The 27,500-nt window shown below is 45.9% G+C and overlaps 1 protein-coding gene across 3 annotated transcripts in view; it reads right to left on the bottom strand.

Moving 5' to 3' along the window:
- Window positions 1-27,500, bottom strand: part of vps54 (VPS54 subunit of GARP complex) — a 67,486-nt gene that overhangs the window by 8,151 nt on the left and 31,835 nt on the right. For all 3 annotated transcript variants that reach the window (XM_039803634.1, XM_039803641.1, XM_039803626.1), the window contains 8 exons: window positions 23,485-23,540; window positions 22,893-22,989; window positions 11,477-11,763; window positions 9,667-9,796; window positions 6,356-6,537; window positions 4,687-4,799; window positions 2,479-2,542; window positions 1,391-1,496 (listed from right to left, as the gene is read on the bottom strand). In XM_039803634.1, the coding sequence (XP_039659568.1) occupies window positions 1,391-1,496; window positions 2,479-2,542; window positions 4,687-4,799; window positions 6,356-6,537; window positions 9,667-9,796; window positions 11,477-11,763; window positions 22,893-22,989; window positions 23,485-23,540 (1,035 nt within the window). The remainder of the gene's footprint in view (window positions 1-1,390; window positions 1,497-2,478; window positions 2,543-4,686; window positions 4,800-6,355; window positions 6,538-9,666; window positions 9,797-11,476; window positions 11,764-22,892; window positions 22,990-23,484; window positions 23,541-27,500) is intronic.

A 27,500-nucleotide genomic window follows, 5' to 3' on the forward strand; every position in this document is an offset into this window, starting at 1 on the left:
CTCCGGGACCTCTTAACCTGGGACCCTTGCTGTCATCAGGTCAGCTGTTAGCTGTTAGCTGCTAGCTGTTAGCTGCTAGCTGCTATCATTCTCTGCTTTCCTGCTGCCATGGCATCACTATTTTATGAATGAAACATGGCGGAGAAACGTAAAATTCCTGATAACTCCTCTGTATCAAAAAAGAAAGTTTACAAATTAAATTAAATACAGTACATCATATTTAACATTTTCTAAATACATTTTTCATTGATCAATAAGTTGTTGGTAACGCTGAATATACAAGTAGTGGTGTAACGGCACGTAGTTCATCTGTTGGATTATCGGCGCAAAACTTGAACCGAAAAAAACACGATTACTCAACTTGAATGTATGTTGCTTAAAAGTTATAATTAAGTTGATTCAATGTTATTTCTGTTCTTGCCAATCGTCCCTAGTCCCGCATTGCCAGACCTTCTTCCACTGAGCTGCGGAGGAAGGTCTGGCGAGTCCACACAGCATTCCTGGATGGGAGAACAACTCTGCTCTGGTTTATTGACATTTCTTTAAACCAGGGGCGTTAAACTCAGTTTCCCAGAGGGCCACACTGGAAAATGAGAATCCCATCAAGGGCCAGACATGTAGAGTTTATTGACATGCTTTTATTTAATCGAAAAAGTCAAGGATCTTTTACTGGATTATTGCATGTCTCATATATTCTGATTTACAGTTTGGTCGACATAAAGCCCCCAAAAAAGTGAGTTAGCCATCAAAGAAAAAAGCAACAAAAAAGATAAAAAAAAGCAACAAATTGCATGCGTCATATAGTGCAGACTTACATTTTGGGCCTCATAAAGCCCCAAAAACTTTCAGCAAAGAAGTTCCTCAGCCAGCGACAAATACGATGAAAAAAGCGCCAAAAAAGTTGGAAAAAGGCCGAAAAAAAAAAGCGTCATAATTGTCTTGAAATTTTTAAAAATCATCAGAAAGTGGCAAAAAAACATCGTAAAAAGAGCCCAAAACTTCAGAAAAAGCACCAAATACTAAGAAAGACTAAGAATACTAAGAAAAAGCGACAAAAACTAGGTCGGCCTAAATTTATTGTGAACCTAATTTAAAATGCGGGCTGGATCAAAACCTGCGAGGGGCCCGCAGGGATTTGGAGGTTAGAACGCCAACACAAAGACAGAGGAAGGGGACGGGACATCCGGACGAATTTCCAGCGGCGCTTGAACAATCGCAGAAATGAAACGCGGCCGATATAGACTAATCGTTCCAGACCTCCCAACCTGGAATAAAAACCAAGAGGCGGACCTTTGAGTAATACGTTTGGATTAAGAATGTGCCGGTGCTCTGCTGGGACTGTCGGGGTTTGGACCTGGACGTGGTCTGAGTGTGGTCTGGTGGTTCTGACCTTGAGGAGGTCCGACAGACGCGTCAGCATGTCGGTGGCGATGGATGGGATGTCGTTGACACACTGACAGTATTCCAGAAAGATCCGGATCAGCAGCAGAACCGTCCTGAAGGAGCAGAAAGACGACGGTCACAAACACAAATTAGTCTGATTTATGAGCATTGTGTATAGGGCATCCTCCTATTATATATATATATATATATATATATATATATATATATATATACACACACATATACCAACGGTTTTTCGCATGACTGTCTCTAAAACAGCGGAGGGATTAAACACACACACACATACACAAAGAGAAAGACACAGACACAAAAGAGAGACACAGACAGACACACACACAAAGAGAGAGACACACAGACACACACACACAAACAGAGAGAGACACACACACACAAAACAAACAGACACACACACACACACACACACACACAAAGAGAGACAAAGACACACACAAACACACATACAGAGAGACACACACAAAGAGACACACAAACAAAGAGAGAGACACACACAAAGAGACACACACAAACAAAGAGAGAGACACACACAAAGAGACACACACAAACAAAGAGAGAGACACACACAAAGAGACACACACAAACAAAGAGAGAGACACACACAAAGAGACACACACAAACAAAGAGAGAGACAGACACACACACACACAAAGAGACACAGACACACACAAAGAGAGAGACACACAGACAGGGAGAGACAGACACAGACACACACAAAGAGACACACACACAAAGAGAGACAGACACACACACACACACACACTCTCTCTTTCATGTGAAGGGGAAAGTGTGTCCTAACCTTTGACTGGTACTGTATATATTGGTTTCCGTGTCTGTGCTTATCGTTTATTTCTTATTGTTTAATGTGTGTGTGTGTTTGTTTGTTTGTTTGTTTGTTTGTTTGTGTGTGTGTGTGTGTGTGTGTGTGTGTGTGTGAACCAATCACCGAGGTACGTCTAACTTACTGTGGCAATAAACTCCTCACTGATTCTGACTAATACTGTCTGTGTGATTAATTCAACTGAAATGTTGAATCCTTCCCCGGAGGAAGTCACGTACCCGATGACGGCGTATTTCTGCCCGTTGACGAGCAGGAACTCGGTGGGCTTCCTGTCCTCTGGACCTGCACACAGAAACCCAACGTGTCACAGCCGAAAAGCAGCAAATCTTCCCAAATACTGAAGTTCTGTTTGCTCCGAGATGAGATGATTCCTGAGCAGATTGTTGATTACGGCTCATATGTCTTTTGTCTCTGTGAAGACTGAAGGGGAATGAATCCACATAGGCGCCCTTTTTATTAAAGTGCTCATATTCTGCTCATTTTCAGGTTCATAAATTGTATTTTAGAGGTTGTAGCAGAACAGGTTTACATGGTTTAACTTTCAAAAAACACCATATATTTGTTGTACTGCACATTGCTGCAGCTCCTCTTTTCACCCTGTGTGTTGAGCTCTCTGTTTTAGCTACAGAGTGAGGCATCACACTTCTGTTCCATCTTTTTTCTTCGCACATGCTCAGTAGCTAGGTAAGGACTACTAGCCAGTCAGAAGCAGAGTATGAGGGCGTGCCCTGACAGTACTAGGTAAGGGCTACTAGCCAGTCAGAAGCAGAGTATGAGGCGTGCCCTGACAGTAGCTAGGTAAGGACTACTAGCCAGTCAGAAGCAGAGTATGAGGGCGTGCCCTGACAGTAGCTACGTGAGGACTACTAGCCAGTCAGAAGCAGAGTATGAGGAGGGCGTGCCCTGACAGTAGCTAGGTAAGGACTACTAGCCAGTCAGAAGCAGAGTATGAGGGCGTGCCCTGACAGTAGCTAGGTAAGGACTACTAGCCAGTCAGAAGAAGCAGGTATGAGGCGTGTCCTGACAGTACCTAGGTAAGGACTACTAGCCAGTCAGAAGCAGAGTATGAGGGTGCCCTGACAGTAGCTAGGTAAGGACTACTAGCCAGTCAGAAGCAGAGTATGAGGGCGTGCCCTGACAGTAGCTAGGTAAGGACTACTAGCCAGTCAGAAGCAGAGTATGAGGGTGCCCTGACAGTACCTGTAGGACTACTAGCCAGTCAGAAGCAAGGTATGAGGGTGCCCTGACAGTACCTAGGTAAGGACTACTAGCCAGTCAGAAGCAGAGTATGAGGGCGTGCCCTGACAGTACCTGTAGGACTACTAGCCAGTCAGAAGCAGAGTATGAGGGCGTGCCCTGACAGTACCTGTAGGACTACTAGCCAGTCAGAAGCAGAGTATGAGGGCGTGCCCTGACAGTACCTAGGTAAGGACTACTAGCCAGTCAGAAGCAGAGTATGAGGGCGTGCCCTGACAGTACCTAGGTAAGGACTACTAGCCAGTCAGAAGCAGAGTATGAGGGCGTGCCCTGACAGTAACAAGGTTAGGACTACTAGCCAGTCAGAAGCAGAGTATGAGGGCGTGTCCTGACAGTAGCTAGGTAAGGACTACTAGCCAGTCAGAAGCAGAGTATGAGGGCGTGCCCTGACAGTACCTGTAGGACTACTAGCCAGTCAGAAGCAGAGTATGAGGGCGTGCCCTGACAGTAGCTAGGTAAGGACTACTAGCCAGTCAGAAGCAGAGTATGAGGGCGTGCCCTGACAGTAGCTAGGTAAGGACTACTAGCCAGTCAGAAGCAGAGTATGAGGGCGTGCCCTGACAGTACCTAGGTAAGGACTACTAGCCAGTCAGAAGCAGAGTATGAGGGCGTGCCCTGACAGCAGTTTGTGAACAGTGTTTTCTGTTGGAGATGGTAAGTCCCTTTGGGGGGGGACTTTGGGCTTTTTCACTTTGTAAACCTATAAACGTGCACAAAGAAGATATATAACACAATAAAGGAAAGGGGAAAAGCCAAAAAGCGTAATATGACCACTTCAATGTATTTATGGAGCACTTTTTTGTCTTCAAACAGGTCTGTCCAAGCCAACGCTGGGAGACACGAGAAAGAAAAAGATCTGTAATCTGTAGGTATGTAGATCTCTTCTTAAGACCTGTTAATGTTAAGATAAATACACCTTTACAAGTAGATATGTCTCCTGTTGCATTAGTTAAGCCTTTGAATGGACATAATGCACAAAAATAGATATTCAAATATATATTCAAACCTTTGTGGTTTTTCTTTTTTTTATGGAATATTCTAACCTTATTTTAGGCTGATTTTGATAGCCCGAGTTGACAGACTACTTGGGTAGTTCATAAAGCAGACGCAAAAGGTTGTAGGGTGTGGATTTCTGTAGGTAGTTTGGGTTTTTGTTGGGGGCGTGGTACCTGGGATTTTACGCTCCGGTAGTGTTATTCGTCCATCAGCGATGGAGTTCACCAGGTCCTGGAACTCTGAAGGGACCTCCGCCTGTTTCCAGCGCTCGTTGTCCAGGAGGAGGCTGCAAAACATAAACCAACGTCAGAACACACACACACCCGCACACCTTCACTGCATTCATGAGCTGCATCTCTTGCCCCTTATAGACCTTTTTAACGGCAGACATATTGATATGTCAAAGTAGGAAAAGCACAGGTGTATTCAAAACCATTACTGATGGCTGCATTCCACTTAGGAGAGACCCTGGTATTAAACCATTAATGATGGCTGCATTCCACTTAGGAGAGGCCCTGGTGCTGTGCATTGATCCCAAAAATGGGAAATTACAGTATTTTGCTGCTGTTAACACTGTAATTTCCCATCCATTTTTTGGATCAATAAATATCTACCTACCTACCTATCATGCTGACTCACTGAAATATCTTACTGGGACACTTGATGAAATTGAGCCATCGTTAAGGTGATCAATTTCAGCTGTGCTTTTCCTACTATGACAAGTCAAAATGTCTGCTGTGAAAAAGGTCCATTAGATAGCTCCTCTGTCCTCTACTGAACTAGAAGTTGTTCTGTCCCTCCTCGGTGAAGGTCGTCTCAGAGCTCTTATTTCTGCCCCGAGGAGCGAGCATCAAGGAGCGAGCATCGAGGAGCTATAGGCGAGGAAACATGAGAGAAGCCTTCCTGGAAGCCGTCCAGCTTAAGGAGTTGCTAACTCTGCCCAAACAGCTGACGAATTCATGTTACGCTTCAGAGGAAAGGATGTCTCATCCCTCTAAACACACATTTCCTAGTTGCCTCTTTCCTCCTGTGATGAGGCAAAGTGGAGGTCAAGGAGGCAGTTTAAGGGCTATGGGACTTAACCCTGGAGTGGACTAAAGTTTACAGGTGCCCCTGCCACACAAAACTGTTTTTACTTGCATTTTTTGAAATCTGTGAGGTCCATATGTGTGTGTGTTATGTGGTGAATGTGAAAATGAACTGCTAGCTCCTCTGTCAGCTCTAGTCACTGAACAGAAATAAGCAGAGAAATCCGACCAATCACAAAAGCTGGTCAGTCTGACATCATACTGCCTGAGCTCATTACAATTCATGAGCTCGCCCAGTTGCGCTGGGTAAAGGATACTGATAGCCAGGCTCTCATTGGCTAGCTGTTAGCCAGTCGGAATCAGTCTTCCTGTAGGCCTTCCATACCACGCTAGAATGGCTTGAAACAAGGTAACCAAGGCATTTTTTCCACACAAAATTGTTACAGAGTCCATGGTAGACCTTCAGACATTACCACAAAGTCATGAAATACGTGTGGCAGGGCTCCTTTAACAACGATCCTCAACCTTTTCACATGCAACACACACATAAACATCAGTGGTCGAAGTAACTAAGTACATTTACTCAAGCTCTGTACTTAAAAGTTAAATTTGTACTTGAGTCTGTTCTTCTCATTCGCCATTTCATACTTTTAGAATATAGATAGATAATAGTAAAAACAGTCAGAGGGGACATTTTGTACGTGGAATACTTGAACTACATTTTACGGATTATACTCAGAGGGTTACTGAAGGACTTGGACTGTAACAGAGTGTTTCTATTGGTTTATTGTACTGAAGTAAAGCTGCAGGTAACCTGAGTTTGGTCTTGCGTTCTTCGTGGAAGCGGTGGACGAAGCGGTTGGCCTGGCTCTGCAGCGCCCCCCTCAGGGAGACGCTGCGCCTGCCGCACAGCTCCTCCGTGTCCCGCACGAAACCCTCCACCGCCTGAGAGAGGCACACGAACTCCGCCGAGCTCAGGCGCTCCAGAGAGCCGTCCTGTTGGGAGACAGAGGCGATACAAGAGATCAGATCAAGTCTTCACATTCTACTTACGGGACATTCAGACCAAAAAAAGCATTTGTGTGACGTCCTGTTGTGTTGTTAAACCCTCCAACAAAACACAAGTGGGATTTATATTTCACAATCACTGTTTTCTGTCAGACAGTTAGATTTCAAGGTTTCCGCACTTGAAGGCAGCTTTACTTATATTAAAAGGTCCCATGGCATGAAAATGTCACATGATGAGGTTTTTTAACATTAATATGAGTTCCCCCAGCCTGCCTATGGTCCCCCAGTGGCTAGAAATGGTGATAGGTGTAAACCGAGCCCTGGGTATCCTGCTCTGCCTTTGAGGAAATGAAAGCTCAGATGGCCGCGTTCTGTGCTGGGATGGCATAGGAGCAGGTTACTTTGCTACTGCAGGACATGTGACTTGGGCCAATGGGCCACAGAACACACTCCATGAGAGACAGGTGTAGCGACCGCAAAGGATTGGCCAGACACCCAGATACAGGGACACTTCGAGACTATATAAAAGAGACTTCAGATACAGTATTAGGGGACCACTAAGGTCTATATAAAAGAGACTTCAGATACAGTATTAGGGGACCACTAAGGTCTATATAAAAGAGACTTCAGATACAGTATTAGGGACCACTAAGGTCTATATAAAAGAGACTTCAGATACAGTAGGGGACCACTAAGGTCTATATAAAAGAGACTTCAGATACAGTATAGTAGGGGACCACTAAGGGCCTATATAAAGAGACTTCAGATACAGTATTAGGGGACCACTAAGGTCTATATAAAAGAGACTTCAGATACAGTATTAGGGGACCACTAAGGTCTATATAAAAACTTCAGATACAGTAGGGGAACTAAGGTCTATATAAGAGACTTCAGATACAGTATTAGGGGACACTAAGGTCTATATAAAGAGACTTCAGATACAGTATTAGGGGACCACTAAGGTCTATATAAAAGAGACTTCAGATACAGTATTAGGGAACCACTAAGGCCTATATAAAAGAGACTTCAGATACAGTATTAGGGAACCACTAAGGCCTATATAAAAGAGACTTCAGATACAGTATTAGGGAACCACTAAGGCCTATATAAAAGCATCCAAAGAGCACCATGTCATGGGACCTTTAAAAGACAGAAAGAGAAACTGTTACACAAACTCCCGGGCAGTTCAGTGCTTGTGTTTTTTTTTTTTTTAAAACCACATTGTGTTGTAACCGTCGATTTCCACTGGATGCGGAACGTCTCCGGAGTCATTAGGTTTCCATTAAAGTCGATGTGTGCATTTCCACAGACTGCGAAACGTCTGCGTCCCTGCTCAGTCAGTCCGCAGCCCTCCGGAGCAGATATACGCAAGACCTTCTATTTTTGACGGACGACGGAGAGCTCCGCAGCAATTCAGCACAATTCAGATTGTGCGGGTACAGGAAGTCGAGCACAGAAACAAAATAAAACACACCGTGCTCACGGCCGATCATATCTCCCTGCTACTACACCTTGAAAACACGGCACAGAGCTGTTTCCCCTCTAGTCCTCTGGATGGAAACTAACTGGTGTTGGCTTTGTGGTTCTAGTCTATGTGAATTCGTGACTACAGGTGTCAGTCATGGCCGCAGCCGTTCCGCAACAAATCCGGACCTGGTGGGTATTGACGGACAGCGGAGCACGCAGCAGACACGCAGCGGAGCCGGTCCACAGCCGTTATGCATGCTGTGGAAATGAGGAGTAAAGCGCCCATATTATGCTCATTTTCAGGTTCATAACTGTATTTTAAGGTTGTACCAGAATAGGTTTACATGGTTTAATTTTCTAAAAACACCATATTGTTGTTGTACTGCACAGCTCTCTCTCACTGCTGCAGATCCTCTTTTCACCTGGTCTCTGTTTTAGCTACAGAGTGAGACCTCTTTTCATCTTCTTCTGTACTATCTTTGATTGCACTCGCACATGCTCAGTAGCTCAGATGTAGAGCATGTCAGCTAGCTAACTCTAGAGACAGTAAAAGAAAGCCTGTTTCTCCAACTTTGGTCAGTTACAAGGCAGGATCAGCTGGGAGACTTCTTCTAAACCAGGGAGCACATGGAAGTAGTTCTTTTGTAGATTAGGGTGAACTTGTGTGTGCTGTAGCGGTGCTTTGCTATTGAGAACGACGTAGCATGCTAACGCTACGAGCTAACGGTTGTGGTTAGCCAGCTCATTTCGGACTGTGACGTCACAGTCCGAGGCCGATTTTGAACAGCTCACCAGGAGACTGAAGGCAGGACACATTCAGAAACCAGATCTCACTCAGAACAGCATGGATGGATTTTTTTCAAAGTTTGTATGTGTGGAAGCACCAGAGACACAAAAGAACACCCCAAATACCAGAAAAAGTGTTTTTTTCATAATATGGGCACTTTAAGGTTGTACCAGAATAGGTTTACATGGTTTAATTTTCAAAAAACACCATATTTTTGTTGTACTGCAAAGCTCTCTCTCACTGCTGCAGCTCCTCTTTTCACCCTGTGTTCAGGTCTCTGTTTTAGCTACAGAGTGAGACCTCTTTTCTTCTTCTGTTCTTCTGTACAGTAGCTCAGATCGTAGATCATGTCAGCTAGCTCCATAGACAGTAAAAGAAAGGCTGTTTCTCCAACTTCGGTCAGTTACAAGGCAGGATCAGCTGGGAGACTTCTTCTAAACCAGGGAGCACTATTGAGGTAGCATGCTAGCGTTGGCATGCTAGCGTTGGCATGCTAACGGTTACGGTTAGCCAGCTCGTTTCGGCTAGTGACGTAGAAAGCCGTGCAGATGTTGACCAGCTCACCAGGAGACTGAAGGCAGGACACATTCAGAAACCAGATCTCACTCAGAACACCATGGATGGGTTTTGTGTGGAAGCACCAGAGACACAAAATAACAGAAACCCAGAAATCCCAGAAAAAGTAATTTTTTTTTTACAAAATATGGGCACTTTGAAACTTTTTTGTGGCAGCGATTGAGGCAGTGATGTTTCCTGTTTCCTGTAAAGGATTTTCACACCACCTCAAAACACACACATTTGAAAACATTGGACCTACCAACTCTACCAGTTGCATTTTAGTGATACCGTCTCGGTTATTGTACCTTGGCTCTGGCTGTGAGGACTTTGACGCAGCGGTCATGGCTGACGTCGGAGGCGGTGTGCAGCAGCTCCTGGATGTTGTTGATCACGCGGTTCAGCTCCAGATCGGACGGCATCATGTTGTCACCGGACCTGAACACAAACGCACGTTTACAGACAAGACACCGGGAAACTTCACCTGCCGAAACAATCGACATGCTTCACAGCTCGTCTTAAAATGCTGTTTTTTTTTTTTTAAACTTGATTTTTGATACGTTGTCAATTTACAGTTGGTGACTGGTGTCAACTTGTTTAACTAGGACTTTCAGAACACACACACACACACACACACACACACACACACACACACACACACACACACACACACACACACACACACACACACACACACACACACACACACACTTACTCTCAAGGAACGCCCAAGAAAGAACTGTGTAGTCATTGTAACAAACATGAGTGGTGAGGTTTTTCAGTTTACTTAGCTCAGTGAATGTTAACGGATAGAAACACACACACATATACGTTTCACTATCTTTGTGGGGACCCGTCATTGACATAATGCATTCCCTAGCCCCTTACCCTCACCTTAACCATCACCACTAAATGCCTAACCTTAACCCTTACCCTCACCTTAACCATCACCACTAAATGCCTAACCTTAACCCTTAGCCTCACCTTAACCATCACAACTAAATGCCTAACCTTAACCCTTACCCTAACATTAACCATCACCACTAAATGCCTAACCGTAACCCTTACCCTAACCTTAACCATCACAACTAAATGCCTAACCTTAACCCTTACCCTAACCTTAACCATCACAACTAAATGCCTAACCGTAACCTTACCCTAACATTAACCATCACCACTAAATGCCTAACACCCTTACCTAACCTTAACCATCACAACTAAATGCCTAACCTTAACCCTTACCCTAACCTTAACCATCACAACTAAATGCCTAACCTTAACCCTTACCCTAACATTAACCATCACAATAAATGCTAACAACCTTAACCCTTGCCTAACCTAACCATCACCAACTAAATGCCTAACCTTAACCCTTACCCTAACATTAACCATCACACAATAATGTCTATTGTAACCCATACCCTCACCTTAACCATCACAACTAAATGCCTAACCTTAACGCCTACGCCTCACCTTAACCATCAGCACTAAATGCCTAAGCTTAACCCTTACCCTAACCTTAACCATCACAACTAAATACGCTAACCTTAACCCTTACCCTACCTTAACCATCACCACTAAATGCCTAGCCTAACCCTTACCCTCACGCTTAACCATCACCACTAAATGCCTAACCTTAACCCTTACCCTCACCTTAACCATCACCACTAAATGCCTAACCTTAACCCTTACCCTCACCTTAACCATCACCACTAAATGCCTAACCTTAACCCTTACCCTCACCCTAACCATAACCTAATTCTATCCCTAATCCTAAAACCAAGTCTTAACCCTCAAACAGCCCTTTAAACTTGTGGGGTCCAGCATTTTGGCCCCACAAAGCTGTCCGGACCCCAGAAGTATACTGGACTCCCATGTTTTGGACCCCACGAATATAGTTAAACATACGCACACACACGTTAGGGTTACTTTGTGGTGGTTCTGTTATGCTTTTGCAGAAAACCTTTAAATTAAATATTTTTTTTTAAAAACATGCTTCACAGCTGTCCAGCTGATTTTTCTAGTATATTCGATTTGTATTGTATTTTTCTCATGTATTTATCTTAATAACGATAAAAGGAGGAGAGGAAAAAGCAGAGGAAATCTTGAGTAACGTACATGAAGCTTTGCTCCCTGCTGACGAAGCTCTCCGTGGCGCCGGACGCCGAGTCGCTGCCGGCTGCCTCCGCCCGACTCTGCTGGATCCTGGAGACCTCGTTCAGAGCGTCGCTGATGAACAGACCCTCGTGCGTGAGGTAGGCCAGCTCGGCCTCGCCCTGCAGCAGCGACGAGCCGCCGGGAGACTCCTGAACCGAAGGAGCCGACCTGGCCTCCTCCAGGAGCCGGTTCCTCTGGTTCGACGCCAGAACCTCCAGAACCACGTTCTTGATCACGCTCAGAGTGGCCTGAAAATCAAAAGATGCAATCAGTCGTGTTTTATAATCAGGGGTGTAAGTAAGTAAAGCTGATTTGTTTGTATAGTTTCTTTATGAGCACCTGATGCATTGCCATGGTTTTATTTCAGTTAGCCTAATAGCTGGTTTGATTTGCATTGAGAGATGATTTTATGGAAAGTACCCCATGCCAATCTCTAGGTATGGTGAAGGGTATGTGATGATGTGGGGGGTATGGTGAAGGGTATGTGATGATGTGGGGGGTATGGTGAAGGGTATGTGATGATGTTGGGGGTATGGTGAAGGGTGTGATGATGTGGGGGGTATGGTGAAAGGGTATGTGATGATAATAGGGGGGTTATGGTGAAGGGTATGTGATTGATATGTGGGGGAGTATGTGAAGGGGTTGTGATGTGGGGGCATGATGAAGGGTATGTGATGATGTGGGGGTATGGTGAAGGGTATGTGATGATGTTGGGGGTATGGTGAAGAGTATGTGTGAGTATGGGGGTATGGTGGAGGTTGGAAGGTATGTGATGATGGGGGTATGGTGAAGGGGTATGTGATGATAAGGGGTGAAGGGTATGTGATGTGGGGGGTATGGTGAGGGGTATGTGATGATGATGTGGGGGGGTTGGTGAAGGGGTATGTGATGATGTGGGGGTATGTGTGAAGGGGTATGTGATGATGTGGGGGTATGGTGAAGGGTATGTGATGATGTGGGGGGTATAGTGAAGGGTATGTGATGATGGGGTATGGTAAGGGGTATGTGATGATGGGGGTAGAGGTATGTGAGGGGGAGTATGGTGAAGGGGTATGTGATGATGTGTGGGGGTATAGGGTGAAGGATATGTGATGTTGGGGGTATGGTGGGGATGTGATGATGTGGGGGTATGGTGAAGGGGTATGTGATGATGTGGGGGTGATGGTAGAAGGGTATGTGATGATGGGGGTATGGTGAAGGGTATGTATGTGATGATTGGGGGTATGTGAGGGTATGTGTGATGTGGGGGTATGGTGAAGGGTATGTGATGATGTGGGGGTATATGGTTGAAGGGTATGTGATGTGATGGGGGGTGATGGTGAAGGGTATGTGATGATGGGGGGGTATGGTGAAGGGTATGTGATGATGGGGTTGTGGTGAAGGGATATGTGATGATGTGGGGGTATGGTGAAGGGTATGTGATGATGTGGGGGTATGGTGAAGGGGTATGTGATGATGTGTGGGGGTATTGAAGGGTATGTGATGATGTGGGGGTATGGTGGGGTATGTGATGATGGTGGGGGTATGGTGAAAGGGTATGTGATGATGTGGGGGAGTATGAGTGAAGAAGGTATGTGTATGATGTGGGGGTATATGGTGAAGGGTATGTGATGATGGGGGGGTATGTGGTGAAGGGTATGTGTGATGTGGGGGTATGGTAGAGGGTTGATGAGTGGGGGTATGGGTTGGAAGGGTATGTGATGATGTGGGGTATATGGTAGAGGGTATGGTGATGATGGGGTTATGGTGAGAGGGTATGTGATGATGTGGGGGTATGAGTGAAGGTGTGTGATGATGTGGGGTATAGGTGGAAAGGGTATGTATGATGTGGGGAGTATGGTGAAGGGTGGAGTGGGATTATGGTGAAGAGGTATGTGATGATGTAGGGGTATAGAAAGGGTATGTGATGATGTAGGTATGGTAGAGGGTATGTGATGATGGGGTATGGTGAAGGGTATGTGATGATGTGGGGGGTATAAGGTAGTGATGATTGGGGGGTATGGTGAAGGGTATGTGATGATGTAGGGGAATGGTGAAGGGTATGGAGTAGGGATTATGGTTAGGAGGGGTATGTGATGATGTGGGGTAGGGGAAGGGTATGTGATGATGTGGGGGATGATGAAGGGTATTGAGATGTGGGGGTATGGTGAAGGGTATGTGATGATGTGGGGATATGGTGAGAGGTATGTGATGATGGGGGGGGTATGGTGAAAGGGTATGTTAGAGGGGGGGTATAGTGAAAGGGGTATGTGATGATGTAGGGGTATGGTGAAAGGGTATGTGATGAGTGGGGGGTTATGGTAGAAGGGTATGTGTGATGTAGGGGTATGGTGAAAGGGGTATGTGATGATGTAGAGGTATAGGTGAAGGGGTATGTGATGATGTGGGGTATATGGGTGAGGGTGGAGTGAGATGTGGGGGGTATGGTGAAGGGTATGTTGATGGGGGGTATGGTGAGGGATTATGTGATTGTGGGGTTATGGTGAAAGAGTGAGGGGGTAGGGAAGGGGAGTGTGGGGTATGGGGGGGAGTGATGTGGGGTATGGTAAAAGGGTGATGATGTGGGGGGTATGGTGAAGGGTATGTGATGATGTGGGGGGTATAGGTGAGGTGTGATGTAGGGGGTATGGTGAAGGTATGTGATGATGTGTGGGAGGTGAAGGGTATATGATGATGTAGGGATATAGGTGTATGTGATGATGTGGGGGGTATAGTGAAGGTTATGTGATGATGTAGGGATATGGTGAGAAGGGTATGTGATGATGTAGGGGTATGGTAAGAAGGGTATGTGATGTGGGGGTATGGGTGAAGGGTATGTGATGATGGTGGGGGGTATGGTAGAAGAGTGATGTGGGGGGTATATTAGGGTATGTGTGGGGGTATGGTGAAGGGATGGTGAGTGTGGGGGTATGGTGAAGGGTATGTGATGATGTGGGGGTTATGGGTAGAAGAGGGTATGTGATGATGATGTGGGGGTTTGGTGAGAAGGGTATGTGATGATGTGGGGGTATGGTTAGGGGAGTGATGATTTGGGGGTATGGTGAGGGTGTGTGATGTAGGGTATGGTAGGGGAGTGAGTGATGTAGGGGTATGGTGGAGGTATGTGATGATGGGGGTAGGTAGAGTGATGATGTGGGGGTAGGTGAAGGGTATGTGATGATGGGGGGGTATGGGGGAATTGTATGTGTGATGATGTGGGGGGTAGTAGGGGAGGTGATGATGGGGGGTATGGTGAGGTGGTATGTGATGATGTGAGGGAGTATGGTAGAAGGGTATGTGATGATGTGGGGGGTGGGTGAGGTGGGGTATGGTAGATATGTGAGTGGGGTTGGTAAGGTGTGGGTAGAGTGAAGGGTATGTGATGATGTGGGGTAGGGAGTGGGAATGTGTGATGATGTGGGGGGTATGGTGAGGGTATGTGATGATGGGGGTATGGTGGGAAGGTGTATGTGATGTTGGGGTATGGTGAAGGTATGTGATGATGTGGGGGTATGTGGAAGGTATGTGAGATGTGGGGGGTATGGTGGGGTATGATGAGGGGGAGGTGAAGGGTATGTGATGTGGGGGTATGGTAAAGGGGTATGTGATGATGAGGGGTAGGTGAGAAGGGAGGTGTGATGATGGGGGTATGAGGTGAAGGGTATGTGATGAGGGGGTAGGGGGTTGATGGGTGGGGTTGGGGGGGGGTGGGGGGGGTATGGTGAGGGGTGTGATGATTGGGGGTTGGTGAAGGGTATGTGTGATGATTGGGGGTATGGTGAAGGGGTATGATGTTGGGATGGTGGGGTATTGGGTGAAGAAGGGGTATGTGTGAGGGATGGGGGGAAGGTGAATGTGATGTGGGGGGTATGGTGAAGGGGTATGTGATGATGGGGGGTATGGGTTGGTAGAGGGGTAGTGAGTGTGGGGTAGGTGGGGGTAGGAAGATGTGGGGGTAGGGGTGAAGGGTGTATGATGTGTGGGGGTAGAGTGGGGAAGGGGGTAGGGTTGGAGGGGTGTGATGATTTGGGTAGATGAGGTGTGTGATGATGTGGGGGTATGGTGAGAAGGGTATGTGATGATGGGGGGTATGGTGGGAAGGGTATGTGATGATGTGGGGGGTATGGTGAAGGGTATGTGATGGTGATGTGGGGGTAGGTGAAGGGTATGTGATGATGGGGGATAATTGAAGGGGTATGTGATGATGGTGTGGGGGGTATGGTGAAGGGTATGTGATGATGGGGGGTATAGGTGAAGGGTATGTGATGATGTTAGGGTATGGTGAAGGGGTATATTGATGAGGGGGGGTATGGTGGAAGAAGGGTATGTGATGATGTGAGGGTATGAGTAGAAGGGGGCATGTGAGTGATGGGGGGGATGGTGAGGGGTATGGTGGTGAGTGGGGGGTATGGTGAAGGGTATGTGATGATGTGGGGTATGGTGAAGGGTGATGATGATGTGGGGGGTATAAGTGAAAGGGTATGTGATGATGATGTGGGGGTAGAGTGAAGGGTATGTGATGATGTGGGGTATGGGAGGGTAGTGATGGTGTGGGGGTATGGTAGGGTAGTGATGAGAGGGGGAACGGGAGAGGGTAGGGAGAAGTAGGGGTAGGTGAGGGGTAGAGAGGGGGAGGTGAGGGTAGGAGGGGGGATGGGTGGGGTATGTGATGATGGGGGGTATGGGTGAGAGGGTAGAGAGGGGTAGGTGGAAGGGTATGTGATGTGGGGGTATGGTGAAGGGTAGGGAGGGGGGGAATAGTGGGGTAGGATGGGGGGTAGGTGGAGGGGTGGGGGGGTAAGGGAAGGGTAGGAGATGGGGGGGTAGGTGGGAAGGGGTAGTGAGATGGGGGGTATGGTGGGGGTAGTGAGGTGGGTAGGTGAAAGGGGAGTTGTGGGGGTATGGTGGGGAGGGGTAGGAGGGGGGGATAGGTGAGGGTATGTGATGATTAGGGTAGGAAATAGGGGGGGGGGGGGGGGGGGGGAGGGGGGGGGGGGGGGGGGGGAGGGGGGGGGGAAGGGTAGTGATGATGGGGGATTGGTGGGGTGGGATGAGGGGGGTTCTGGTGCAGAAGGGTATGTGATGATGGGGGTATGGGTGAAGGGTGAGGGTGGGGGAGGGGGGGGGGGGATATGGTGAAGGGTATGTATGATGATGGGGGTATGGTGGAAGGGTATGTGATGATGGGGGAATTAGGGAGGGGTGTATGTGATGGTGGGGGGTATGGTGGAAGGGTATGAGATGATGGGGTAGGGGGGGGTAGGATGGTGGGGGTAGGTGGGGTAGGATGATGTGGGGGTAGGTGGAGGGTATGGGGGGTGGAGAGGGGGGTATGGTGAAGGGGTAGGAGAGGGGTAGGGTGAGGGAAGTGGGGGGGGGGGGGGGTAGTGATGATTGTGGGGGTATGGTGAAAGGGAGGAGAGTAGGGGGTAGGTGGAGGGGTAGGGAGAGTGGGTGAAAGGGTGTGGTATGTGATGGGGGGTATGGTGAAGGGGTAGTGATGATGGGTATGGTGAAGGGTATGTGATGATGATGGGGGAATGGTGAGGGTAGTGATGATGGGGGTTAGGTGAAGGGTGGGTGTGATGATGTGGGGGTATGGTGGGGTATGTGATGATGTGGGGTATGGTGAAGGGTATGTGATGTATGGGGGTATGTGAGGGTAGTGATGATGATGAGGGGTATAGGTGAGGGGTGAGAGGGGAGGTAGAATTGAGGGGGTAGTGATGATGTGGGTATGGTGAGGGTAGGATGATGGATGGGGAAAGGGTATGTATGATGATGGGGGGGTATGGTGAAGGTGGATGGGGGTATGGTGAAGAAGGGTAGGAGGGGGTAGGTGTGAAGGGGTATGTGTGATGATGGGGGGTATGGTGAAGGGTATGGATGATAGGGGGTGTGGTGAGGGTGTGATGAGGGTGGATGATGGGGTATGAGAGGGTAGTGATGATGTGTGGGGTAGGGGAGAGGGTAGGAGGAGGGGAGGGGGGGGGAGGTGAGGGGTAGGTGGTGGGGGTGGTGGAGAGGAGTGGGGTAGGGGGTAAGAGGTGGGGGGTAGGGGGTAGGGGAGGGTAGGAGGGGTAGGAGATGGGAGGGGGGGGGAAGTAGGGGTGGTGAGGGTAGTAAGATGGAATATGGTGAGGGGTAGATGAGGGGGGGTAGGTGGGGGTGGAGGGGGGTAGGGCAGAAGAGTGGGCGGATGTAGGGGAATAAGGTGAGGTAGGAGAGGGGAAAGGGTGGTGAGGGGGGGTGAAGAAGGGTAGGATGTAGGGGTAGGGAGAGGGGGGGGGAGAAGGTTAATAAACCACCCTCTATAGAATTTAACAATGGGGTGAGACCTGACTATGCCCATTTTAAGAAGAACATTAATAGAAATTAATTCATTCCAAAGAAATTGGTGTCCATAAAGGTTGGACTTTCCTCCAATTTTTTTAATTTAAGGGCAGTGGATCATTTCCAAGAGGATTTGTTATTTTTTATCCTTTAGCAGGTATGCTTAGTAGTAGTAGAGTAGTAGTAGTATGTATGTATGTATGTTTTTTTTTTATATATATATATGTGTTGACTCAAGCCATTGACTACGGGAGAGAGGAACGCAAGGCCGGTTTTCAAGCAGCTCAAACCACAGGGGAAGATATCAGAGCTGCACACATATTACGGCTAGCCTACACACACACACACACACACACACACACACACACACAGGAGACACACACACACACACACACAACACAGAGACACACACACACACACACACAGGAACACACACACACACACACAACAAACAGGGACACACACACACACACATACATAGAGAGAGAGAACAGAGACAGAGACACACAGGAGAGGACTGAGAGAGAGAGAGACACAGATCAAGAAGCGATGAGACAGGCACAGAGAGAGAGACGCGCACACACACACGCACACACACACAGAGAGAGGAGACAGACAGGGCACAGACAGACGGTTATAACATCTTGACCAACAAGAGTCTTGATGGACTTTGGGCTAAGCGTTGGGCATGTCGGAGGCCATCGCCATTCGCGTGAAAGGTAGCAAAAGTGATGTCAATCATACCTCTAAGAAGGTAAAAGTACTGCGCACAGTGTGAAAATACTCACGTTGTTACTTGCTTGAAATGGCGACTTCAGTGTCGTATATCTTCTATGGGCAAAACGTTTTCTGCAGCAACGAAGCACAGCAAACAGTCAGATAAAGAGAAGTTTTCCCAGGGCGCCTGGATAGGCACAGTCCTTAACGCTTGGCGGCCGTGGGTTAGGCTCCGACCAAGGCCCGCTGCTGCATGCCATTCCTCTCTCCCCTTTCACATCATTTGACTCACTAGTATATTAAGAAAGCCTGAAAGATATTCTGCTGTTTATATAAACAGCGCCAAAACAACAGACAAGGTTAAAATTGTGACACTGAAGTGGCGGTTAGCCCGGTAATTGCCGTAGAGCGTACGATTAAGTAGGAGAGTTTAATCTCCACTTAGAAGGTGCAGCTTTGAATGTGACAGTCTTCCGCTTCATTCTAAGGCTGTCCTATTCTTACATTACAAAAAGAGCAGAAATGCCCCAAAAATAAAATCTATAAAAATTAAAGAAGTGACACTGAAATGCATTATTTTTCCGAGAATGTTATCTATAAGGTTTAGCGATTTATCAAATTTGACCCCGTTTCAAGTTTGTTTGTTTTTATACTCAGAAATCACATTGAGGATCGAAAAATAAAGCGTTGAAATAATAGAGCCTGTAATGGCAAATTTACATTTAAAGCACGATTCTTTATATATTTTTGTCTTATTTATTTCCTGTTTTAAGTTTCTCACACAATGCTGAAAGGAGTTTCTCTCATTCCCACATGTAGATTCTGATTCTAGCAAGTGGGGAATCTCACAAAGTCTGGAGACATGATGTGAGCACTGTCTGTCTACGAACAGATAGGGGCTACAAGGTCACCCAAAACTCTCTCTCTGATACATTTATGGCGTTTTCCGTTACATGGTACCTGCTACATTCGCCTCTGAATGCTAAGCTTAGTTTCTTTCACATATATATATACTTGACTCTAAAATTAAGCTACAAGCAGTTTCTCTCTCACATATATATATATATGACTCTAGAGTCTCTACTAGAAAACTGTTTCTCACATATATATGACTCTCTAGAGTCTCTACTGGCTTTGTTTCTCTCATATATATGACTCTAGAGTCTCTACTACAACTTTGTTTCTCATATATATGACTAGAGTGCATGCTAAGCTTTGTTTCTCTCACATATATACTTGACTCTGGGAGTCTCTACTAAACTTTGTTTCTCTCATATATATGACTCTAGGTGCAGCTACTGGCTTTTGTTTCTCTCACACATATATATGACTCTAGAGTGCTACTAAGCTTAGTTTCTCTCATATATATGACTCTAGGAATTAAGCTACTACTTTTGTTTCTCTCCATATATATGACTCTGGAGTAAGCTACTAAACTTTGTTTCTCTCATATATATGACTCTAAGGAGTGGCTACTGCAGCTTAGTTTCTCTCACATATATATGACTCTAGAGTCTCTACTAAACTGTTCTCTCATATATATATGACTCTAAGAGTGGCTACTAAAGCAGTTTCTCTCACATATATATGACTCTAGAATTAAGCTACTAAAACACTGTTTCTCTCACACATATATATGACTCTAAGAGTGGCTACTGCAACTTGGTTTCTCTCACATATATATGACTATCGGTATACTTCAGAACAGTTACAATATTACTATGGTGAAAGAGTGATGATGTAGGGTATAATAATTGAAGGGTATATGTGATGATGTGGGGGATATGAGGTGGAGGGTTGTATGATGATGTGGGGGTATAGGGTAAGGTGTATGTGATGATGTAGTAATTAGAAGGTATGTGATGTGTAGGGGTTAGTAAAGTATGTGTGTGGGGGGGTTGGTGAGGGGTATGTGATGTGTGAGGGTATGGTGAAAGGGTATGTGGGTTGTAGGGGGTATTTGGAGGGTATGTGTGATGTGGGGGTTGAGGTGAGGGGTGTGTGTGGGGTTGGGGGGGTGGGGGTATGGGGTTGTGTGGGGTTGAGGGTGTGTGTGGTGGGGTATGAGGGTTGTGATGGTGGGGGTTGTGAATTGTGTGGAGTGTGGGTATGTGTGTGTGGGGGTTGGGTGAAGGGGTATGTGTGTGTGGGGGGTTGGTGAGGGTATGTGATGTGTGGGGGGGTGGAGGGTTGTTGTGTGGGGGTGGGTAAGTGTGATGGTGGGTGTGATTATGTGTGGTAGGGGTATGGTGATTTGTGGGGGTTGTTGTGATGTGGGGATGGTGTTGTGTGTGTGGGGGGTAGGTGAGGTATGTTGTGGGGGTATGGTGAGAGGGTGTGTGTGGTGGGGTATGGTGAGGGTATGTGATGTGTGGGGGTATGTGAAGGGTATGTGATGTGGGGGGTATGGTGAAGGGGTATGTGATGAGTGTGATTATAGTGAAGGTGTGTGTGTGGGTGGTGGGGGGTTGTGTTGTGGGGGGGTAGGAGGTGTGTGTGTGTGGGTGTGTTAAGGGTTGTGGGTGGGGGGGGGGTTGTGGTGTGGGGGTTGGGTTGTGGTGGGGGGTAGTTGTGGGTGGGGGTTGTTGTTGTGTGTGTGGTTGGGGGTTTGTTGGGGGGGTGGTTGGTGGGTGTTGTGTGGGTTGGGGGTGTGTGTGTGGTGGGTGGGTGTTGTGGGGTTGGGGGGTTGTTGGGGGGGTTGGTGGGGTTGTGTGTGTGGGGGTTGTGTTGTGTGGGGGGTGGGTTGGGGGTGTGGGGGGGTTGGTGGTGTTGTGTGGGGGTTGTGGTGTTGTGGTTGTGGTGTGAGTAAGGGGGGTTGTTGTGTGTGTTTGGGGGTATGTATGTGGGTGTGTTGTTGTGGGGGTTGGGGGTGAGGTGTGGGGGGAGTGGGTGGGGGGGTGTGTGTTGGTTGTGTGGTGTGGGGGTTGGGGGGTGGGTGTGTGGGGGGGTTGGTGAAGGTATGTGTTGGTGTGTGGGGTTGGGGTAAGGGTGTTTGGTTTGGGTGTGTGGGTTGTTTGTGGTGTGGTTTTTGTTTGTGGGGTAGGGTAGGGGGTTGATTGGGGGTGTGGGTGGGGTGTTGGTGGGGGTAGGTGGGTGGTGGGGGTTGGGGGTATGTATGTGGGGTATGGTGGGTGGTGGGGGTTGGTGGGTGTGTGGGGGGGGGTGGTGTTGTGGGGTGGGTGGGGTATGTGATGTGTGGGGGTTGGGATGTGTTGTATGGGGTATGGTGGGGTTGTGTGTGTGGGGTATGGTGAGTGGTGGGGTTGGGGGGTTGTGTGGTTGATGGTGTGGTGTGGGGGGTTGTTGGGGGGAGGGTGAAGGGGTGTGGTGGGGGGTATGGTGGGTTGTGTGTGGGGGGGATGGTGAAGTGTGTGTGGGGGTATGGTAGTTGTGTGATGTGGTTGGTGTTTGTGTGTGTGGTAGGTAGGGTATGTGATGATGTGGGGGTATGGTGAAGGTATGTGATGTGGGGGATGGTGAAGGGTATGTGATGATGTGGGGTATGGTGAAGGGTATGTGATGTGTGGGGTATGGTGAAGGGGTGGGGGGTTGGTAGGGTATGTGATGATGTGGGTATGGTGAAGGGTATGTGATGATGTGGGGGTATGGTAAGGGTATGTGATGATGGGGGGTATGGTGAAGGGTATGTGATGAGTGTAGGGTATGGTGAAGGGTTATGTAATGATGGGGGTATGGTGAGAAGGGTATGTGATGATGTGGGGTATGGTGAGGGTATGTAATGATGGGGGGTATGGTGAGGGTATGTAGTGTGGGGGTATGGTGAAGGTATGTGATGATGATGGGGGTATGGTGAAGGGTATGTGATGATGTGGGGGGTATGGTGAAGGGGTATGTGATGATGTGGGGGTATGGTGAAGGGTATGTGATGATGTGGGGGTATGGTGAAGGGTATGTGATGATGTGGGGGTATGGTGAAGGGTATGTGATGATGTGGGGTATGGTGAAGGGTATGTGATGATGGGGGGGGGCCAAGGGAACTTTATCAGGATGCATAGTATCCTGGATCCATGTAATAACTGGCCTTTAAAAATAAACCTCTGCCTGCCTCTATGGGAATTTAACATAGGGGTGGACTGACTTATGCCCCCTGTATTTTAAGAAGAACATTAATTTACGAGACATTATTCATTCACAAAGAAAATTGGTGTCCTTAAAGGTTGGACTTTTCCTAATTTTTTAATTAAGGCATTAAGATCAATTTCCAAAAGATGATTTTATTCCTCTTTTTAGTCAACTTTAGCATAGGTATGTATGTATGTATGTATGTATGTATGTATGTATGTATGTATGTATGTATATATATATATATATATGTGTTTCGACTCACCTTGATCTTCTGCAGGAAGAGAAGGAAACTCTCAAAGACGGTTTTCAGCAGCTCAAACCACTGAGGGAACGTCATCAGACGCATCTGGTCGGCTAGCCTACACACACACACACACACACACACACACACACACACAGAGACACACACACACACACACACACATACACACAGAGACACACACACACACACACACAGAGACACACACACACACACACACACAAACAGAGACACACACACACACACACACATACAGAGAGAGAGAGAGACAGAGACAGAGAGACACACACAGAGAGAGAGAGACACAGAGAGAGAGACACAGACACAGAGAGCGAGAGACAGACACACACAGAGAGAGAGAGAGAGAGAGAGAGAGACACACACACACACACACACACACACACAGAGAGAGAGAGACAGACAGACACACAGACAGACAGTTATAACATCTTGTTCAACAAGAGTCTTGATATTTTTTGAGCTAAACGTTGTTGTCTGGAGAGCCATCATCGCATTGAAAGGTAGAAGTATTCAGATCTTCTCCTAAAGTAAAAGTAGTACTCGCACAGTGTAGAAATACTCCGTTGTTACTTACTTAGTGACGACTTCAGTGTCGATATCTTCTATGAGCAAAACGTTTTCTGCAACACACTGAAACACACAAACAGTTCAGATTAAAAGAGTTTTCCCAGGGCGCCTGGATAGGCTCAGTCCTTGTCGCAGCGGCCGTAGGTTCGACTCCGACCTGAGGCCCTTTGCTGCATGCCATTCCCCTCTCTCTCCCCTTTCACATCTTCAGCTCGGTATATTAAAAAAAGCCTGAAAGATATTCCTTTGTTTATATAAACAGCGCAAAACAACAGACAGGTTAAAAGTGACACTGAAGTGGCCGGTTAGCCCAGTTGGTAGAGCAGGCGCACGTTCGTAGGAGGTTTAATCTCCACGCAGAAGGTGCAGCGTTCGAATCTGACGGTCTTCCCCCCTTTCATATCTGAGCTGTCCTATTCATTACAAAAAAGGCAGAAATGCCCCAAAAATAAATCTATAAAAAATTAAAAGTGACACTGAAATCGTATTTTATCGAAATGTTTAATCATTAAGTTTAGCGATTTATCAAATTTGACCCGTTTCCAAGTTTGTTTGTTTTTTTATACATCAGAAATACGTGAGGGATCGAAAAATAAGCGTTGAAAATGTCGACCTGTAATGGCAAATTTACATTTAAGCGTGATTCTTTATATATTTTTGTCTTATTTATTTCTGTTTTAAGTTTCTCACACAATGCTGAAAGGGAGTTTCTCTCATTCCCACATGTAGATTCTGATTCTAACTAAGTGAGAATCACAAAGTCTGGAACATGATGTGAGCACTGTCTGTCTGAACAGATAGGGGCTACAAGGTCACCCCAAAACTCTCTCTCCTGATACATTTATGGCGTTTTTCCATTACATGGTACCTGCTCGACTCGCCTCGAATCTACTCGCTTAGTTTCTTTCACATATATATATGACTCTAGAGTCGCTACTCGCTTAGTTTCTCTCACATATATATATATATGACTCTAGAGTCTCTACTCGCTTTGTTTCTCACATATATATGACTCTAGAGTCTCTACTCGCTTTGTTTCTCTCACATATATATGACTCTAGAGTCTCTACTCGCTTTGTTTCTCTCACATATATATGACTAGAGTCGCTACTCGCTTTGTTTCTCTCACATATATATGACTCTAGAGTCTCTACTCGCTTTGTTTCTCTCACATATATATGACTCTAGAGTCGCTACTCGCTTTGTTTCTCTCACACATATATATGACTCTAGAGTCGCTACTCGCTTAGTTTCTCTCACATACTTTTATTTCTCTACATTATGTCAGCTCCACTATTTTCTCTCCACAATATAGTACTCTTATCACTTAAGATTTCTCTCACATATATATACTTCTAGAGTCTCTACTGCCTTTGTTTCTCTCACATATATATGACTCTAGAGTCGCTACTACATGTTTCTCTCCACATATATATGACTCTAGATTCGCTACTTTGTTTCTCTCACATATATATGACTCTAGAGTCGCTACTCCTTAGTTTCTCTCACATATATATGACTCTCAAATTACGCTACTACTTTGTTTCTCTCACATATATATGACTCTAGAGTCGCTACTGCGTTTGTTTCTCTCACATATATATAGACTTACTTCGCTACCGCTTAGTTTCTCTCACATATATATGACTCTAGAGTGCGCTGCGGCTTAGTTTCTCTCACATATATATGACTCTAGAGTTGCTACTACCTTAGTTTCTCTCACATATATATATGACTCTAGAGTTGCTATTCGCTTTGTTTCTCTCACATATATATATGACTCTAGGTCGCCGCTCGCTTAGTTTCTCTCACATATATATATGACTCTAGAGTCGCTACTACGCAGTTTCTCTCACATATATATGACTCTAGAGTCGCCTACTAGTTTCTCTCTCATATATATGACTCTAGATTCGCTGCTTAGATTCTCTCACATATATATTGACTCTAGAGTCGCTACTAACTTTAGTTTCTCTCACATATATATATGACTCTAGAGTCGCTACTGGCTTAGTTTCTCTCACATATATATGACTCTAGAGTTGCTGCTACTTAGATTCTCTCACATATATATGACTCTAGAGTCGCTACTCGCTTTGTTTCTCTCACATATATATGACTCTAGAGTCTCTACTACGCTTTGTTTCTCTCACATATATGTGACTCTAGAGTCTCTACTGCTTAGTTTCTCTCACATATATATGACTCTAGAGTCGTTACTGCTTTGTTTCTCTCACATATATATGACTCTAGAGTCGCTACTCGCTTAGTTTCTCTCACATATATATATGACTCTAGAGTCGCTACTCCGCTTAGTTTCTCTCACATATATATATGACTCTAGAGTCGCTACTCGCTTTGTTTCTCTCACATATATATATGACTCTAGAGTCGCACTACCTAGTTTCTCTCACATATATATATATGACTCTAGAGTCGCTACTCGTAGTTTCTCTCACATATATGTGACTCTAGAGTCGCTACTCCTTAGTTTCTCTCACTATATATGACTCTAAGGTCGCTACTCACTTTGTTTCTCTCACATATGACTCTAGAGTCGCTACTCTTTGTTTCTCACATATATATGACTCTAGAGTCGTTCAGCTTAGTTTCTCTCACATATATATGACTCTAGAGTCTCTCACAACTAGTTTCTCTCACATATATATGACTCTAGAGTCGCTGCTATCTTTGTTTCTCTCACATATATATGACTCTAGAGTCGCTGCTACTAGTTTCTCTCACATATATTTGGACTCTAGAGTCGCTACTCGGCTTAGTTTCTCTCACATATATGACTCTAGGATTAGAGCTATCGCTTTGTTTCTCTCACATATATATGACTCTAGAGTCGCCCCGCTGTTAGTTTCTCTCACATATATATGACTCTAGAGTCACTACAGCTTTGTTTCTCTCACATATATATGACTCTAGAGTCGCTGCTAACAGTTTCTCTCACATATATATGACTCTAGAGTCGTACTTACGCTTAGTTTCTCTCACATATATATGACTCTAGAGTCGCTACTCGCTTTGTTTCTCACACATATATTGACTCTAGAGTCGCTACTCGCTTAGTTTCTCTCACATATATATGACTCTAGAGTCTCCTGCTACTGTTTCTCTCACATATATATGACTCTAGGTTCGCTACTGTAGTTTCTCTCACATATATATGACTCTAGAGTCGCTACTACTTGTTTTCTCACATATATATGACTCTAGAGTCTCTACTCGCTGTTTCTCTCACATATATATGACTCTAGAGTCGCTACTTGCTTAGTTTCTCACATATATATGACTCTAGAGTCCCGCTTTGTTTCTCTCACATATATATGACTCTAGAGTCTCTACTCGCTTAGTTTCTCTCACATATATATTGACTCTAGAGTCGCTACTCGCTTTGTTTCTCTCACATATATATGGACTAGAGTCGCTACTCGCTTGGTTCTCTCACACATATATATGACTCTAGAGTCGCTCACAGCTTAGTTTCTCTACATATATATGACTCTAGATTAGCTGCTTCAGTTTCTCTCACATATATATATGACTCTAGAGTCGCTACTACCGCTTAGTTTCTCTCACATATATATCGACTCTAAATTCGCTACCGCTTGTTTCTCTCACATATATATGACTCTAGAGTCGCGTCACTAGTTTCTCTCACCACATATATTCGACTCTAGAGTTGGCTACTGCAAACTGTTTCTCTCACAATATATATGACTCTAGAGTCGCTTACTTTGTTTCTCTCACATATATATGACTCTAGAGTCGCTACTCGCTTAGTTTCTCTCACATATATATGACTCTAGAGTCAGCTACTTTCGCTTGGTTTCTCACATATATATATGACTCTAGAGTCGCTTACGCTTAAGTTTCTCTCACATATATATATGACTCTAAGATTCGCTGCTAAAGGTTTCTCTCACATATATATATGACTCTAGAGTCGCTACCTTAGTTTTCTCTCACATATATATATGACTCTAGAGTCGCTACTGCTGTGGAGATAATCGC

This window comes from Perca fluviatilis, chromosome 1, assembly GCF_010015445.1.
Source record: "Perca fluviatilis chromosome 1, GENO_Pfluv_1.0, whole genome shotgun sequence".
In the NCBI taxonomy this organism is placed as follows: Eukaryota; Metazoa; Chordata; class Actinopteri; order Perciformes; family Percidae; genus Perca; species Perca fluviatilis.